We start from the raw sequence: 19,069 nt of genomic DNA on the forward strand, positions 1-19,069 counted from the left end.
AAGAAATGTTGTTTTCAAAGTATTGAGTGTCTTGTGAGCCAGTTAGAAGAAAAAAGGTTTGATTCCAGAATTTCTTAAAATCATTACATTCTGTATGAATTTCTATTTGTTTTTTGGTTTTTTTCCTGAGCACAGAAATATTCACCACCTCCATAAACAATTATTGTTTATGTAATTCTCTCAGGTGTCGATTTTAAGACACAGTACATATACAGTCTATTATTAATGTACTCAGCGTAATTCTGTTCTTTTCCAAGTTTTCCCTCAAAAGGCATTTTAACAGCGTGCAGTTTAATCAGAATCCAGAGCAATGTTATTTTATTCAGTGCATTAATGTGTAAAGGGCTTCTATGTGAGAGAGGCATTCATATAGGTTTTACTATGAAGATTTTTAAAAACACAATAACTGCAAAACAATAATGATATAAAAGAAAAGCATTCACACATCCTGAAAAACTCTGGAAGGCTCAGGTTACTGAATATGAAGTTTTTTTTACTAAAAGGTAAAATGCTTTGTTAACATAAACATATTTGAATCCATTTGAATCAGTACCAGGATAAAACGCTGTAGACAAAACTACTCTAAAACACAGCACTCAGTTTTATTAAGTATTGTAGCTTATTTCACACTTTAATGGCAGGCACTAGACTAATCAGTAAAAAAAAAATCAGTTTGTTCGGTCACGACAGTGGTATAGAAGTATTAATTTTTAGTTTAAATTAAAGCACTGAAGTAAAAAGTGACAGTACCATAGCAAAAATCTCATTAAAAAGCACATTCCTACAAAATCTGCTTAAGTGCAGTGAGCTCTGACTTTTTACATTTGAGTGAAAATATTACAGGGCCAGTAGCCAAAAATATACTTGCATTTTTCTAAAAAGTTGAGGCCATTTTTTTTGCTTATAGTCATCCGGGTCCAATTCACTCATCACACAGAATTCTACTAGCCATGATCAGGGAGATCAATATTTGCTCATCTCAGTGTGCGATTATGTTTGATACCAAACATGTTGGTGTGTTTTTTAAAGCACTAAGGACAGGCATGAAATTGATTGGTATAAAAGCATTATGTGTCTCCAGAGCTGTGTTAAGAAATGAAGAAATTAGGGTCTTCTTCTTCTTTCCCTCATTCAGTTGTCAGATTCGTATCTCCATCTGTCTTCATCATAAATAAGTCTCATTCTCATCATGCTCCATGGGCTCGTTTTGATCATGCCGGTTCCAAAACACGCTGCCTGAGTTGACCATTCTGCAACCATGACAGAAATCAGGTACAGAGTTCTGTTGTACTGGAAGTGGTAATATATATACCGGTGATGCCTCATTACACTGGTCTTACCTGGTACTGTTTGAGCCAGCCATACTGAGAGAGGCCAGCGCTGAGGCAGCATCACTGTCTGTAGAACATCTCCTCTTAGCCTGCACCCAAGACTGATCAACTATATGAGTTTCAGCATTCACTGATCTCCAGTACTTACCTGAGAGACAGAGAGGGATAATGAAAAAAGAGATTAGGAGAAAAAAGTAAAGCGTTTGGTGACGAGAGGAGAACTGTGGGAGCTCAGTGCACACTCACTCTGGATGTGTAAGACTTTCTGGAGGCACTTAACAGCCTTAGCACATGGCCTCTTTGTCAGTACATCTTCAGACAGAGTTGCAACCTAAAATCACACACACACACACACACACACACACACACACACACACACACACACACACACACACAGTTTTTGAGATTTTCTTCTTTATTAAGGTGTTGGGTTCAAGGCTGCGGAAGAAGCAGTGTGTATCACCTTGTTTTCCAGTAGAGCGTTGATGCACATCTTAGATGCATCACATATGGCCATCAGGTCATGACCTTCCTCTAATACCAGGACCACTCGACCTCTGGCCAAATCCATCAGCTTCTGTGTCAGCAACCCAAAACCTGAAACACACAACAAATTGCTTCTAATTCATTTCACACGTCTAAATTATAATTCTGACATATTTACGTTCACATATATGTGAATATTTCAAATAACAAAGCCTTGTGTTTCAGACAGGGGCACATGGCTCTGAGTCAGGGTTAAAATATACATGATTTAGCAAAAAGAAGCCGAAATGCGGTGTCATTTTATCAGTTCTACTTCCTGCTTTGTACAACTGTTTCTCTCTTTTTTGAGGAAGAAGGGATAATTTTTGACTGCTGCACTCACACAGTGAAAGTGGACCACAGTGAACTCACATGCTGTCAGGATAAATGGGGCATGAACACAAGGCTAATGAGAAATAAAACAAGACCTTCCAAGGCGTCCACAGAAGCAGATCTACCATGACAAAGCCTGAGTCATTGTTCTGAAATGCTTAAACAGCACACAGTAATGACATCTGATTCAGTCTGTCTAAATACAGCTTAAACTTCCTGCGCTACTGAAAGAATTCCAGTCTCATGATAAGAATCTAGTGTTGTTCACAATGTACCCAATACATTATCCACAATAATTATAATGATTCAATAAAGGTTTAAAAATGCTGTCGCAATAGTGGCTTCTTCTCTGTTAGGGATATTCTATCGAAACCAATCACCAAGCACCACTGACAGGTGAGATGAAAAGCCTTGATTATCTACAGGGGGTGGGATATATTAGGCAGCAAGTGAACAGTCAGTTCTTGAAGGTGATCAGGAAAACTGGTTAAACATAAAGATGTTTTGTCTTTCGGGATCTTCAGGTATCTACAAAAAGTGGTTTAAGAACAACCAGTGAACTGCTGACAGGGTCATGGGCATCTAAGGCTCACTGATGAAATCCAAAGTGGACTTAACCACAGGACCCCTTGTGAAGTCCATGCCTCGAAAGGTCAGATCTGTTGTGGTGGCACAAGGGGCATCTACTCAATATTAGGTAGGTGGTTGTTAATGTTATGACTGATCGGTTTATGCTGTCATAAAAATAAATGAAAAAGTAGCTGTTTACTGTGAATTTAAAGCAGCATAATGCTGGTATTTCATGCTGGGCTCCTTCTACAGTCGAGAAGTGGAGTTCATGCTTTGGGGCGCATACATGCATTTTACAAGATACATGCAAGTTTCTTGTTTTCTGTTTTGGATGTAATGGTACTTACATTCAGCGGACACTCTGGGTCCTCTAGAAGATGCTGGGTGACCAGTCACTGCATTAAACTCTGATGACACCAGAACCACATCAGGGGAGAACTCTTGCGCAATGGGGAGGACAACAGTCCTACAGGGAACAGAAGAGACACTTAGACTTCACACTTTCACTGTCACTTACACACCCCTACACGAAAGAAACAGGGTATGCTGTTATACCTAAAAGCTGCAAGGTACTCTGCGTCTCCTATTGGAAGATCCGGCCCACCTGACCATGGCACATTAACGTTGAAGCCCTCTCCAGCACCTAAGCCCACCTGTAGATGAAATAAATGCAAGTGCTCTCGCTCATGCTTCATAAATGAAAAGGTGAAATGCACAGAGGAAGTGCAGTTATGGGACACTAACCTCACTCGGCCCTCCTTTTGCAGGGTTGGGTGTGAGATCATGGCGGTGCAGTGAGATGTAGAGAACTTTGGGATCAGAGTAGAAAACATTCTGAATGATGTCGTTATGGTGAACATCCTGAAACAGCACAGAGGACACAGAGCCAAATGTCAGCAGTGTCTTAGGTAAGTACAAAAGTAAGTGTAAGTGTGTGTGTCTGTGTGTGGGTGAGGTGGGGGGGGGGTGGTTCTTACCCAATCAACAATGAGAATCTTTTTGTCACTAAGTCTGTTCTGGAGCTGTTTAGCCGCAATCGCTACTGAACTAAAAGGACCCCTAAAAAAAGAGAGAGAGAGCTTTGAACAAACTAGATGTTTAAGTGACAAAGTGAATATATATACATATATATCAAATATATATTCAAATATATCTTGTATATTTTATCAAACCTTGTATCTCCATTTTTGCTACTTTTTACATTTTTCCATACTTTGAATCTGGAAGTTGTCACTTACATTTCAAATTTACACTTAATTAGATCAGGACATCTGCATATCAAACCTACAGGAGCTTTGATGACATCTCATTCTAAACCTATAAGCATTATTTTGGAGATGGTCCCCCTTTGCAACTCTAACAGCAGGTCTGGAGTCAGCAGAACGTTGGCCACTTTTCTGCTCTCTACACTCAGCTACCCCGCTGTGTAACTTTGCATGGTCTGCCACTTCCTGGCAACCACAGTTGCTGTGGTTCCTAAACGCAGCTGATGGTAAAATGTCTAGGAGGAAGGATTTATATATTTTGTATACTTTTGTATCTGCAGGATATATATGAGTATACATGGCATTTGCTTGTGTTGTGTATGTGTGTGTATGTGTGTGTGTTCTATGATACTTACACTGACTCTGAGTGTGAAGTACTGTGCCCACGTGGTTTAACTATTGCAAAACCATTCTGGTTGGAGACACAAAGAGAGAGAGTTAAAGAGAAAAAGAGGAAGAGAGAGGGAGAGGGAAAGAGAGAAATGTTGGAGTGAGAAACAGTGAGGAAGACAGAGAGTAAGAAGGCAAAGGAAAGTGAGAGAGAATGAGAGAGAAATAATGGAAATAGATGGAGAGAAAGGATGAGAGAAAAGGAGAGCAAAAGAAAGTGAAAGTGCAAAAGAGGGAGAGAGAGAGAGGAGAGAAAGAGAGAGAGAGAACATAATAGAGCAGAGAAATATTGTGCTTAGAAGTGGGTATAGAATTGTGGCCTGCTGCTGTCTCACCCTCAGTTCTCCCTGTGCTACCCGCAGCGCCAGCTCCGTAACACTGCCTGCCGCTACCCTTGCATCGGCCAGGTTCAGACGACCCAGACGATTTGTTCCGTATGGAAAAGCTTGGTTCTCCTGAGGAACCACCTGGATTTCCTGAATGGTGGCTTTTCTGCCTGGGATCCTCTGAAACATATCACAGCACACTGAGTGGACCAGTGGAGCTCAGTAGTAGATTTGATAGAGATGGTCTGTGGATCTGTGTGCTAATTAGTGGTGGTTTGTACCTTACACTGACTGGTGAGGCCACATTCCTGCAGTCTTGACCACACACTGCTAGTATGATACCCATGGTGAGGGTTGCTTCCGCCACAGGTACACGAGGGCTTCTGCGTCTCTAAGTCATACACCAACCCTATTGACACACAATTCATTTTACATTGTCCATTTTCAGGGCCCCCTACTTTGTGTGTCCACTGTATAGGTGTACAATTAGACTGTAGCCCATGTGTTGTCATGCACAATTTGTCAGTCACTTTATCACCACAGGACCAATGCTGACCAGATATTATGTTAGGGGGTGGACAATTTGCAACACAGCAGTGGCTCTGACATGATTCATGGGTAGCATATGTGTGTGTGTAAGTATATATGTATCAGACACAGTGGACTTGGTTGAGAGTGCCTCACTGCCAAAAATAACCAGCCAAGAGAAGCTCTGTGGTTAAAAACTGTGAAGGTGGCAAACGATGGATGACACAACTCAATGGCTACAGCCTAGCAAAGTGGAGGAGCCATAAGGTTGCTGTTTCTAATACAATGACAACATAGATAAACTATGCATCAAATACATCTTAAATGTATTCAGTAACACTTAGCAGCCAAAACAAGGAAGACATTGGCTTCTAATTCTACCTACAATAGTGAAGCAGGTAGAATGGAAAGTTCAAGTAAAAGGACAACTTTAGCCTTGTTTTGGCTGCTAACTGGTATTGTCAAAGCACTAATCAGTTAAAATAGAGCTTTTTGTTTTTGTTTTAGTTTTGGTCCTTGGTCAACAAAAAACAAGAATCAGAAGTGGATCAGGTTTTAAAAGCCAATCCCCGATCGATTAAAAATGCCTGGATTGTCACTGGACTGGATCGGGACATCCCTAGTGGATAGATGTTCTCCTAAAAATAAGAAGTAACTGTATTCTGAATGGGGCTTTTTCAAAATGTAACGTACTGAATACAAATATTTAATTTTATTAATTGCGAAAACACATCTGCAATACTTTTACTCTTGTTACATTTACTCTGTCCTGCTCTTACCTGTGCTGCGGTTCTCTTTGATGACAGCAGGGGGCTCTGTACCCTCAGATTTGTAACATTTTGGAGCGGTCTCTTCATGTGTCAGGAGCTGACAAGACACTGACTTTTGCTATAACAGGCCAGAATGAGATGGAAGGAGAGAAAGTTCAGTATGAAAAGTTTTTTTTAAAGGTTTCAAGTATGAAAAACATATTGAGAATGAGAACACATTGAGGACCGTGTGGTAAAAAAGCTTTGTACTGTTACAACCTCCTGGACACTCGGCGGGCTTGCAAACACATAAAATACAACCAATTTTCACCCCATTTGAATCATTTTCAAATTCCAGTCACTAACTTGGACTTCCCATATCCCACAATGCCACCAGTGCTAAGAGGGTAAAGGCTAGCATTTGCTTCTAAGTAGCAAGGCTACTAAACAGCTCAGCACGCATGGAGGAGAACACTAAACTAGTTGACAACACCAAACAGATGTCTGCACTGTGTAGCATAGCACTGAGTGATGGGGGAGAAAGAGGGCCTGTACATAGGAAGACGTGTGATGTCCAACATGTAATTAATAAGTCTTTTCTGCATAAAAGTGGGTCTGTTTGAGTAGAGTCCTGAGTTTTTGTTGCTCTCTTTATCTTTTGTTTAATACATTCTCTGCAGTCTGTACCTCTGACATATCAGATTTCTTGGTCATGGCATCTATTCTTCTAATGCTTTCTTTCTTCCTCCATTTGGCTTTCTCCCTCTCCATTCCCTCTTTGTCTGCTTGGCTTTGCCTTCCTGGTGAGACCTGGTATCAGATTTTTATAAATATTTATATAAATAAAAGTACATATGACACAGAAGGGAGATGTTAAAAAATGAAAAAGTAAATGTGGCATGTGCAAAAGCATGGACACCGTTTCAGTTGTGAGAACAATTTCCACTGTCTGAAATTACATTACAAAATAGAAACTGTGGAGGTCAAGGCTGTAGGGAAAATAAAATATATAATATAATATAATATAATATCAATTCATTGTTTTTATTTTATAGCTCTTTTTATAAAAATGTTGCCACTGCATTAAGATTAGTATAGATGGAAAATAGATGAAAATACAGTTAATTGATCATTTATAATTTCTGTGATACTCCAAAAAATAGAGAGAAAACCTGAGTTCAAATAGAAAGAGCATTCAAATCAGAATCACAGAATCATAAATAGAGCATTCTTAATATATTTAAGAGAATCTAAAGCTAGATATAAATGACGTGAACAAGTCTACACCTTTGTACAGAACGTAGTCTATATTAAAATGTATATTACGAGGGAGCATCATATTATAATGGACAATCCATACCACATCAGCAGCAAAAACAGAACAGTCTAAATTACATAACAATTTACATCATCAACGCAAAAACGATGCTGTACAACAAATATATTCAGGTCTCATACGAAGGTAATGGAATAGTGAAGCCAATTCTTTTTTTTTTGCATTACACTGAAGACATTAGGGTTTGAGATCAAAAGATCTCAAACCCTGAATTTATTTTCCTTACATTAATAAATAAACAACATCTGGATAAATACAGAAGGTGATAATTATTGGATGAAGCAGATGTGATGGAACAGCAAAAAAAAAAAAATCTCTCACCTCTTGTGTGTGCCTGGTTCTCTCCCTCTGTCGGGTGCTGTAGGCACGGCACATATGGGGAGCCGGTTCGAGGTGAATTATTGCCGGCTGTGACTGGGTTCTGGTCAGAGGCCTGAGAGGGCTCACCACAAAATGTACTGAAAGAATACATATTTGTTATTTCCTTGCCATTATGACAACATATGTGGTGAATGTACATGACTCCAACTAGGAGACACAACAGGAAGGTATCAATGTAACAGCGTAGTGCTATTGGCTGGATATGGCACACTAACCTTGTTGAACTGGGTGAGGACTGGTAAGTACTGGTGTGTGCAGGTATCTCTGGTTGTTCATTAAGAAGACTGCGGAAGAGTAAGCACTCTCCACAGTCTCCTGGCTAGGTGAGACATATACGTATGAAGAGGACATGGGATTACTCGCCATCTGCCTGGAGTTCAGATGCTTCTCACTCTACAGAGAAAGATCATGTAAACTTAATTAAGCTTAGACCTAGAGCAGTAAATGTTCTGCACACCATTTATATAAACATTGAGATGAAAAGAAAAATTCTGTGTATTCTGTGTACTTCCCCTTCCTGAAATTCTTGCCAGTGGGCAGCAGGTTGTTCACTGTTACTGCTCTATTTATTTTTCATCTATAACACTGCCTTTTATTATTTTATATAGCCATACTTCATTTTACATGGTCATTTTCCAAAATCCTTTTTTAAAGCATTCTAATGGTTCTTGTAATGGCCATATATATATATATATATATATATATATATATATATATATATATATATACACATACACCAAGCCTACTAGAGAAAACCCTAGTCAAAGCTGGTAAAAAGGGAAACGCTATATCAACCTCAGCAGAGTAGGTTGTTGTTAATATTAAAGAGCTGTGCATTGAATTAGTGATTGTTCCCTTTCTAAGCCCAATTTAACACATTATCATTAGTGAGTGAGAGAGAGGGGTAGGGCTGGGATTGAGGGATAAAGCAGTGAAGGGAGAGAGAAGCAAACCTTGTGGGATAATTTTGTGTTGTAGGTGAGCAATCCACTGTCTGACTGACTGGAGGGTGAGCTGCGCTCAGATGCTAGAGTGCTAGGGCAGGAGCCTTTAAATACAAACACACACACACACACACACACACACACACACACACTGTGAATTAGAAACAAAATAAAAATGTTTGGGGCATACATTATTATTATGCTTTCATGTGAACTCTTTTTAAATCTAGTTATAAATATTTTCTAAAATATTATATATACTGTTTTTAATATACCACTTACTGTAAAGCGTACTTGTGTGTGTGAAGTTGCTAAGTAAACTCCTAAATACTAAAATAAATGTCTGTTATTTATAACAGCATGCGTGTCATATGGTCTTCACCTGCAGGGGGAGCACTTGATTTACGATGGAGCGGATTCTTTCGGTTAGTCACACTCCTCCTTAGCTTCACTTTCAGGAGGGGCTCTGAGACTAAAACATTTAACAAAAAAAACATACTCACACACTCTCACATACACATCAGTGTAACTAGGTGCTAGACCTGAAGACAACTGATGTTTATGATGCTGCCACTGTTGGGCCCTTGAACAAGGCCCTTCACCCTCTCTACTCCCTGGACGCCACAGCAATGGCTGACCACCGCTCTGGGCATGTGTGCTCACTGGCCACTGTGTGTTTCACTGGTGTGTGTGTGTGTGTTCACTGCATGGATGGGATAAAAGTGGAAGCCAAATTCCATCTGTGTCCAACATGGTAAATATGGTTGTCTTGTCTTGTCTTGACATTTTGACTGAAATATCTGCTGATAATATTGAGGGACCTTCAGTCTTCACAAAGAAAATACTGCCAGACTTAGACTTTTTATTACAGTACAGGCTAAACTGCTTAACTACACAAACTAACAATATTTGTTTAAATTATACATTATTTATGACATATTAAATATATCCAAAACTAAGTATGATAATATCATGCTGTAACAAAACAAAAATATTTTTTTCTCTCCAGAGAATTGATAATGAAGGGACACCTGACAAGTATATATGGTCTTAAAACACTGTTTAACTAAAACTATTTTTAGTCTTTTAATCGGTCACACTTTCCCACCTTACACAACAGTTTGGCCTTTCAACTTTACAAGCAGCACTAATTACTAAATCATTGTTCTTTGTTTTCAGTGATTGGTGCATGTATTACCTGTTCTCCGCAAGTGCTCGCCTCTGTGGTTTAGAGATGAGGATGAGTTCTGTTGGAGATGAAGGTTCAGGTCAGGAATAGGAGCCAGCTCCCTAAATAACAGCCACAAATATTCATTATGCACACACTCACTGTAAAAACTACATACAAAGTCTAATACAAGGTCTTCATCAGAGCTGATCTGGAGAACAGCATACTAGCAATTCTTATCTGCTTTTAGTACATGCGCAGGTATTGGGACATTACTCCTTTCTACAGTTTTCTGGGTGATCTTTATAACAGATTTGGGACACAGACCTATATCTCCTGTACAATCTTTGTTCTGTTTTAATGACGGTTCTGTACCTCAATGTATTAGAAGTCCAGAAATCTGCCATAACCAGGCAACCTTGTGTCTGTTTTTATTTATTTATGTATTATTATACAGAACTACTGTAACATGACTTTTACTGGCATTTCAGGGTTGTGTCACTTTCCAGAGAAAAGGTAAAAACAGAGCTCTAGTAATCAGGGGAACTGTTTCAGTGCTGACCTATAAAAGAAGCAGTTTCTAACTAACCTGAAGCCTGTGGGGAGGCTGCTGAGCGTAGACGTTGCTTCTGGGTTTTTCTGTTTAATCAACTGCCGCAGCTTCTGTTTCACCCAAGCACTGGTTACTGCACCTGTCAATCATAGCACATAAGCTGAAAGTGCAAGCCCCTCTACATTGTGGTTACATGTGGCACATGTGTACAAGCTTCAGTATGTGGTTTATTACATGAGAACAACATAACGTAACAGTGTACACAAAGTGTAGATAAAGGACACTACATCTTACACTTCTGAGAAAGGAAGAGACAGAAGGCAGAGTTAAAGGACTTCAGTGTGAATAAGTTCCTTGCAGTTAACACTGCTTGTTTGAAATCCCCCTGAATATAATACTGGAATCTCCCTCTAACTCGCTCCCTCCCATGCACTTATTTTTATTCTCTCTTTCTTTCGCACTCTAATTTTATCTCATTTACTCTGCCTTATATTTTCTTCCGCTCTGCCCCACACACTCTAATTCTCTCTCTCTCTTTCTCTTCCCCTTTTTATCTCATTTACTCTCTCATATAGTCTCTTTCTCTCTCCTCATACACTCTCTTACACTTATTTCTCTTTCTCCTTTTCTGTCATTTACTCTCCCATTTATTCTTTCTCCCTCGTTGCATTCTCTCGGTCTCTCTTTTTCTCTCTTACTCTTTTTCTTGTTCTCTCATCTCAAATCCATATTCTCTCTACTTTGCTCTGTCTCACATTCTCTCCTCGTCTCGTTTTCTCTCTCTTTAATTTTTTTTATGTCATACCCCCCCCAAAACTCTCTCTCTCTCTATCATATGTTATAAAGAGAAGAATTTAGTGATTCAGTGATTTAGTGCAAAAGTTTCATAGGAAGGACATTACTGTTTTGGTTCTTTTCTTTATCCCAAAGCTGCTCAAACGCCTGTCTCTCTTTCTCTCTTTCCTCCCTCTCTTTCTCCCTCTCCCTCGCTCCCTCCATCCTCAGGTGCTGCTCAGACATCTGCATGGAGAGAAGCATAGAGAAACAAGCTCTAGGAAAAGGAGGACCTGTACATCTACAGAAAGGCTTCTACACATTAATCACACAAAGCTGGACACAAAGAAGGAACAGTAAAGCTGTGTGTGTGTGTGTGTGTGTTGAAGCCCGGCAGACAGGACAGAAACAGTGCTGCCCAATGTAGTGGCACAGTGCCACCGGCTACTACCTGTGTCTGTAGGCTGAACATAAGAGGACTCCAGGTCAGTACGGGGTTTGCTAACATAAACCACCTTGAAGATAACTGTGGATCCATGCGCAGTGCAAAACACACCATGCACTAGAAAAGAAGAGAAATAGATTACAGATCGATTATAGATAAATGGTAGATCATAGATAGTATATAGATATAGATTGTATATAGTACATAGATATATCATCACTGTGCTAAGAAAATCTCATTAAACCCTATATAGAAAAATAGGATCTTAAAGATAGGCCTGTCAAAATAACTTTTATTTTAGATGATATACTGCATGGACTTTTAAATGACTTTTAAATAACTTGAACTAGAACTTGAACTGTCTGAAATTAAAATGATGAGAATATTTTTTTTCCATATCCAAACAAAAAAATAAAATAAAATGCTGTTTTTTCAACTGTGTTCAATGGCAGTGTCTCATTGGTGATCATGAGCATGCATCAACTTTGTATTCACACTGTCAAGCAAAAGCATCCCTGAAAGCCAACTGTCAGGAAGGCCCTTCTCCAGCCACAGTCTTTTTAAAGTTTAAAGGCTCTTCTTGCTCATTCAGCCTAAACCCAAAATCTTCCCCCACCAGAGTTGTAGAGTGTGGCTTTGCAACTAACATCATTTGGACTTCTAAATGTTCTGCCAGAAATTATGCAGTAATTGGGCAACAGGCTATATTAGTTGATACTGAGGTCATTAAACCATATCAAGATCACGTCCATATATTGTAGAAAAGGTCGAGACAGGCCTTAAACATTTACATTACATTTATGGCATTTAGCAGACGCTCTTATCCAGAGCAACTTACAAGGTTACTCATATTACAGAGGTGAGCCAATATAGTGTTAGGAGTCTTGCCCAAGGACTGCGCAGCATAGTCACCCAGACTGGGAATCGAACCCCAGTCTCCCATGTGGTGTGGTAGCTCACTGGCAGGTAGTGGTGTTATCTGTTGCGCCACACCAACCACCTTAAAAAATAGTTTAGCAGAAAAACTAATTAACATGATTTATCATTTACCAAAGATGTCTTTAGTTTACCACAGGAGATGCTTACAAACACTGGATCTAGCCTGTAACAGTCTCATTTTGTAAGCACATTATTATTTACACATTTAAGCTAAAGCTGTAACTACATCTTCTGCATAACATCTTTTTAGTACTGGTTCAAACTGGTGTGCAATGCGCAGAAGAGCTAAATTGTGCTTGTGGTTTCAGTTACTTTAAATGGCTCCACCACTATTCAGCAAAAAGGTTATTTTTGTTTCATTGACTAACATAAAACACACTGTATTCTAAACCACACCAATGTCTCTGCATGAAACACACGACGTATTGACCAAGACAAGATTGCTGACGGTCTTAGTGTTAGCAATGTTAGCCTAGAATGAAGCAAACTTATATACCAAAAATGTCTTTGCTGCATCTGGAGCAAGAGATAAATCATGTGAATTAAATGAACTACTAATTCATTAAAAATATATCAAATATTCTTAATTTAACAACTGTTAATAAAATCATATATTTCTGTTATTGTACTAATTGTATAAAAACACATTTCTCTTACTTTTTGAGCATGATGTAGTATGTAAGTATTCCATTCGCACCCCAGTTCAGACGGTCAGTGTTTATACAAATTCAGCAACTTTCTGAGTTCACTGTATTTGTGATGCCACAAAAACCCATATATACCTTAAGGTTAGGAGTGTTCCAGCCTGGACTGCGTATTAAAGGAGACACCATACAGCATATCCAATCACAACAGCGTGCATTTACATATATTGGCCTTCAAAACACAACAAAAAAATCTATCTATCCATCCATCCATCCTATCTACTTCTTGCTGATCAGGTTCATGGTGGGTTTGGAGCCTACTCTGAATCTTTGGATGCAAACCAGCAATAGAGCACCAGTTCATCGGTGAGTACCACACACCTAGGAGCAATTAAGCCTGTGTGTTTGTGAGAGGTGGGGAGAATCCGGAAAACTCACAGACACAGGGAGAACACACCAAACTCCTTACAGTGACTGGAGAGGGGCTCAGACCCACAGCTTCAGGCCCCTGGAGTTGTGCGGCACAGGCACTACCGGTGGTGCCACCATAGAATTATGGTGTTTCAATGTAAGGGCTAAAAAAAGACGTTTTCATTACAGAAGTGGAGCTCGGACAGAATTGAAACACACGTACGGATCCTTTAAAAGGTTTTAAAATATGAGCTTAAAGTTGTTGTTTTTTTGGTAACACTGATGATAAAGAAATGCTTCCTGTATGCTTTGTGTTAGCCGGTGCTCATTGCTCAAACAGTTGAAATGAGTTTAAGGATTGGCTTCACTCCAGTTAAACGATCACCACCCTAACTGTTTAATGACCAAATGAATCATGTTGTTTTTCTCCTTATCCTACCCTTTTCTTCAAACCTCAGAGTCGAGACAGAGGGAGTGACAGAAGGAAGAAAAGCACCCTTGTAAAGAGCGCAGCCAAATATATGACTGCTGACAGTAAGCGCTGTGTGTGCATTGATCTTTCTCTCTCTCCAGCTGTTCTCTGAAACCTCGCTGTGAGTGCACCCACACACCTCAGCACTCGCTCTTCTCCACACCACCGCAGAAACCACCTCACACTCAGCCTGTGGCGGATCGCTATGGTAACCTTTCAGCTAATGAGGAAGTGCTCTATTAAAGTGTGCATTTTAAAAACACATTCTCTTCCTGTAGCTATAAATACACTGGCTTTGCCTGCGACAGTTTATGTCAGCATGTTCTGCTGTCCTCAGCTGCAGACCTCTTACAACACAGGACAGCACAGGATTATGTTCAGCTGACATGAAACGCTTTTCTCTCAGCTTTTAAACACAGCTACTGAAGATCAGCAAACAAATGAATCAGATTTTAATGAGTTTAATGAGTTTAATGGCCTGTATTTTAAATGCCTGACTTAAATTGCTTCAGAAAGGTCTTTTTAATGGCACCATCCTGTACTGAACACGTATCCATGTTCTTGGATAAGAGAACATAAGCTGTACTTCAAATCAAGCGAGAAAACAGGTGGGAAAGTAGCGTTTGACTATTTTTAGCATTCAGAAAGCATCAGACCTTTAAAAGCAATACCTGCCATCAGCCTGACTGAAGATGCTCCACTGCTACCCCTCGCAGAAAGCTGCACAGGTTCTTGTTTGCGGTTGTAGTTTCAGTTTCTGATGGCAAATGGTCTTCACTCTATAGTCACTTTTGCTCTATTTTGGTATATAAGCCTTTTTTATACTTCATAGTGTTTCACCCGCTCTGACATTTTTCACAGCTGTGCCAAAACAGTCAAACATCATACCTCCACCTTTTATCATCACCTCCACCATAAACATCACTATAAAAAGCTGCAGTACAAGGACACATGTTTAAAGCTAATGTACAGCTTTATACAGTTATGGATTATACAGTAATAGCTCAATTTTATTCATTTTACATGTTATTTCTTGATTTTCGATATTTCAATATTTTATGTTGTGATAAAACATCAGTACTCCTGTCTGACTGACTCACTACATTTCATAAGCTAAATTAAGGACCAGTTTTTAGTCATAAGGTTTTGAAACTCCGGAGAACATCATGTATCAGAGGAAATGAAACAACAAGTAAGCCAGAGTGTGTTAGGACGAGAACTGCTCCTGAGAGTTTTCTGTAGATGTCACTACATATTCTGGTTTGTGGTGTTTGTGTGTACGCGTGCGCTTCTCGCCTCTGTCCAAATCTATGAGCTCTCAGCAGCCGCTCAAAGTGTTAAAGCATAAACCAGAACCAACCCGGAAAAACAAAAACAGCATAAAACAGACAGGTAAGCAGAAGAAGCGGAGAGCTCTCACCGTGCACAGCCTCTGAGCTCCAGCTGCGTCTCTTCAACGCCTCAGACTCGCTGAGGAACTTCACCCGTATTCCGACCAACTAGGACTAGCACTGATTAGTAGTTCATTCTCACAAGCGGTCTGCGAAGAGTAGGTGCTGACCATCAACCAATCACAGCGAAAGACACGAGCAAGAATTGGCCAATCGTAGTACAAGACGAGTTACCTGCAGCCAATCGTAGCACAGGAGGCGGGGTTTAAAGTAATACGGCTGGGCAAAATGTAATTGCTGGCAGCAGTTTCCAGTGTGTATTATACGAATAATCGTTTTATATATAATTTATTTATATAAATAAAAGTGTTTTTCCTGTGAAATGGTTCACTGTACAGAAAGGTACGCCGAATACCCTCGTGGTGAATTTTTATACATGCAGATAATGGTCAAACTATTTGGGTACTATTTTGAGTTACTGCCTCCTGCATAGTGATTACATTTTACTGCATAGTAAGTCATATTCTGTGAGGTAGTTTTTAAAGGCATTAAACACCAGAAAAGCCTGGTTCCAATCTGCACATTTACATCAAACCACTCCTGAGTTACTCTGACTGACAATTTAAGTGTGCAGTATTTTATTAAATATAAGTTACTACCACTCATCCACCCAGCCTGGATACCTCTCCTTTAGAATGCTTAAGCCAACCTATAGTATAGCTGCTTTACTTCCCATCCCAGTATAGTTAACACTGGTGCTTCAGTGCTCCCAGACTGCTTCAAAGCACAGTAATCCTGACTGATGTTCCACACCTCAAATTTAGATTGACCAGTTGCAGCTGTGACAGGTACCCCAACAGCTGGATTTCATCATCCCCTATTCAGTTCACGACAGAGTTTAGTAAAGAGCATTCATAATATGGAATCACCAAGCGTTGGTCAGATCACCGCTACCTTAAATACACACACACACACACACACACACACACACACACACACACACACGCACACCACACATATATATGGATGCACTGCCTGGCTGACGGAACAGTGACTGTTGTGTGCATGTTGTGGAAGATAAGGTGGACAGGGGACCCCTCACGTATGTATATCTGGGATTATGCCAGGTCCCTCTTGTAGCCACCCAGTAGGAACCAAATAGAGAAAGGTAATTGCTGTGTTTTTCACACTGTTGTTATAGATGTAACTTCCATATAGTTGAGTTCGGTGAAACGACTTCAAGGAATGATCCCATCTGGAACCAAAGGATTCTCAAAAGAAGCATTTTTCATGCTGTGCTTCTTTTAATCACAGCTTATAATCAAGCCTGTTCATTATCTCTGCATTAGAAGGATTAGAGAAACTGAACCTTGCAAGTCCCTGGTATTTAAGTCGTTGTCCACCACAGATTCTGTTGAGTAGTTATAGATAATCCCATGGATTTCCTATATAAAGAATTTGCTTTGCATAAATCCTAATAGTATATATATATATCCCTTTGTTACAGGTCTCTGAGCATCAGAGGCATTACTCCTCCTAATGATGTTTCCCTGAAATGGGACACTTGGAGAACAATCCTAGATAGGAACTTCCCAATCTGTATACTCCAGAGACAACCATTCATCCTACCATCACTTCCCTCAGGACTTTCTAATCCCTGTAGTGAACTCCTAGCATGCCTCATCCTCTGCCCTTTCCTTCAAAAAACAATATCTCGGGTATCAGACAGCATGTTTATACTGCTTTCGAGAACAACACTTCTTCACTTCAGAAAAACAGTAAAAGGGGTGGACTTCCCCTTCAAGTAAATGTCCCATTCTGTTTCCTTTGCCAGTGACATATAAGAAGTGTCACCTTAAAAGAAAATGGTTTCCTTTTTTTAAACTGGTTTGCTGTGGTCAGCTCATATCTGTGTCAGATATGTGTGAGATATCTGCATTTGAGTGAAAGAGCAAAGAGACTAAAATTACCTTTCTGTCTGGTTTGGCAGTTTAAAAGGATCAGAAAAAGAAAACAGAAATGTAATACAGTCATCCTTCCTACCTGCTAATATTTGTATTTTTTCAGTCTCTCAGCAGCTTCTCGATGAGTATGCAAGTCTATTGTGGATTGTACTGAATCTTCATCTGGGCTTGGGATGAGATAAAAGATTAATTTAAATACCACCCCCCCTCCCCTCTCTCTCTCTCCCTCTCTCTCTCTCTCTCTCTCCCTCTCTCTCCCTCTCTCTCTCTCACGCTCTGTGTTTGTGTTATGTAAGATGCCACTGTACAGGTGTCAGCAGGGTCCCCAGCTGGTGCAGCACACAGTACAGTGTGGTTTTCTCCAGAAATACTCACACATACACGTGATGACCCACATGAGAACCACCACAGGCCACTTACAGCGTCCACACTACTCCTAAAACTACCCTTGTATGAATATCTATACCGACGGCATAGTGTTTGGCCTCTATTCCAGTAAGCATTACCACTAACCTCACTTTAAACTTGCTGATACATTACTTTGATGTAATGGTATGTTGGGTTGAGGGACTCATGCTCTAGAAGTCTCCCTGATATCTCTAAGGCAGTACTGAAACATCCTAGTACTAGTACACAGTAAATTTGCCAGTGTTAAATCATCACTTTTAGTGTTAAATGAACACTGTAAGTGTTAAAATGAGCATTTACCGTGTTGATTTAACACTAATATACTTATAGTGTTGATTTAACACTGACAAATTTACTGTGTACTAGTGTGTTTCTTGCTTGAACACAGATTTGGTCACTAGCAGTGCTCCAGCAGTAAGTTATTTTCTTTCCACTTCCCTGGTAACTCCATTGGGGTTTTTTTTAAGGTGGTTTACATGTGTAGGAACATACAAATAGGAAGGAAGAAAAACATGTAGGACATCTATGTAGAACAGGATGTTTTGGTATTATGGTAGAACTGTGGGAAAACACGTACAACAGATTTCATTACATTAACGTTAACATTAACAACATATGTCCACTGTCCCAAAATAACATACAAGCTCAACATGAAGTTTTCACAAAACCAATGACCCATTTACTTAGCTCAGACTCTTTGGAGTCATTTGTAGATGTTTGGAGAGGTTTAGCTTAAAACATCAGAGAATTACAGATTTTCCATTCTTCACTAAACCGAAAAATCTAGAAGGCCAAAGTCCTACAGAAATGAATGATTCTTCTACTCTAAACTACTCTACTCTAAAGGTGCTACAACTTTTTTTAATTATTCCACTTTGGAAGAACCACTTTTGGTTCAGTAAAGAACCATGTTTGTAATAGAGATGTGTGACTTCAGTTGATTGAATGCTCTTTACCAATTACACTTCACACACCTCTATTGCAAGCAGGTTATTTTTTGCGTTTTTACCCAATTTTTCTCCTTTAGATTACCCAATTACCCTACCAACTCGTTAGTACTCCATCACATGTAATACACCTGTAAGACACTGGGAGGGTGAGGACTGACACATGCCTCCTCCAACATATGCACAACCAGCCACTGCCTCGTTTTTACCACCAATACAACGGCACCGGGCAACCAACACACTTGGAGGACAGTGCCTGGTACCTGGTACCTAGT

The 19,069-nt window shown here is 39.7% G+C and overlaps 1 protein-coding gene across 2 annotated transcripts; it reads right to left on the reverse strand.

The window, feature by feature from the left end:
- Positions 1–15,582, reverse strand: hdac7b (histone deacetylase 7b). 2 transcript variants are annotated; one of them, XM_072684423.1, is made up of 22 exons: positions 15,505–15,582; positions 11,625–11,735; positions 11,302–11,419; positions 10,436–10,538; positions 9,877–9,968; positions 9,061–9,150; positions 8,688–8,782; positions 7,950–8,127; positions 7,675–7,811; positions 6,705–6,827; positions 6,048–6,156; positions 5,022–5,149; positions 4,750–4,920; positions 4,381–4,436; positions 3,737–3,818; positions 3,504–3,620; positions 3,315–3,412; positions 3,107–3,225; positions 1,795–1,928; positions 1,578–1,662; positions 1,341–1,479; positions 1–1,250 (listed from the first exon to the last, which is right to left on the reverse strand). In XM_072684423.1, exons 2-22 carry the CDS (start codon positions 11,730–11,732, stop codon positions 1,166–1,168), a joined length of 2,367 nt encoding a protein of 788 aa, XP_072540524.1. In that variant the 5' UTR covers positions 11,733–11,735; positions 15,505–15,582; the 3' UTR covers positions 1–1,165. The 2 variants fall into 2 exon arrangements, with proteins under 2 accessions (XP_072540524.1, XP_072540526.1); XM_072684425.1 differs by lacking the exon at positions 15,505–15,582 and having other exon boundaries at positions 11,626–11,631.
- Positions 15,583–19,069: the final 3,487 nt, after the last annotated feature.

This window comes from Salminus brasiliensis, chromosome 7 (assembly GCF_030463535.1).
Source record: "Salminus brasiliensis chromosome 7, fSalBra1.hap2, whole genome shotgun sequence".
Lineage (NCBI taxonomy): Eukaryota > Metazoa > Chordata > Actinopteri > Characiformes > Bryconidae > Salminus > Salminus brasiliensis.

Coding starts and splice junctions, on each gene's coding strand:
- hdac7b (XM_072684423.1), bottom strand. CDS start 11,732: ATGGTGTGTTTTGCACTGCGCATGGATCCACAGTTATCTTCAAGGTGG. Junction 6,157..6,704: donor AGAAATCTGATATGTCAGAG/GTACAGACTGCA, acceptor GGCCTGTTATAG/CAAAAGTCAGTGTCTTGTCA. Junction 1,929..3,106: donor ACCCAGAGTGTCCGCTGAAT/GTAAGTACCATT, acceptor TGTGTGTTTCAG/GTTTTGGGTTGCTGACACAG.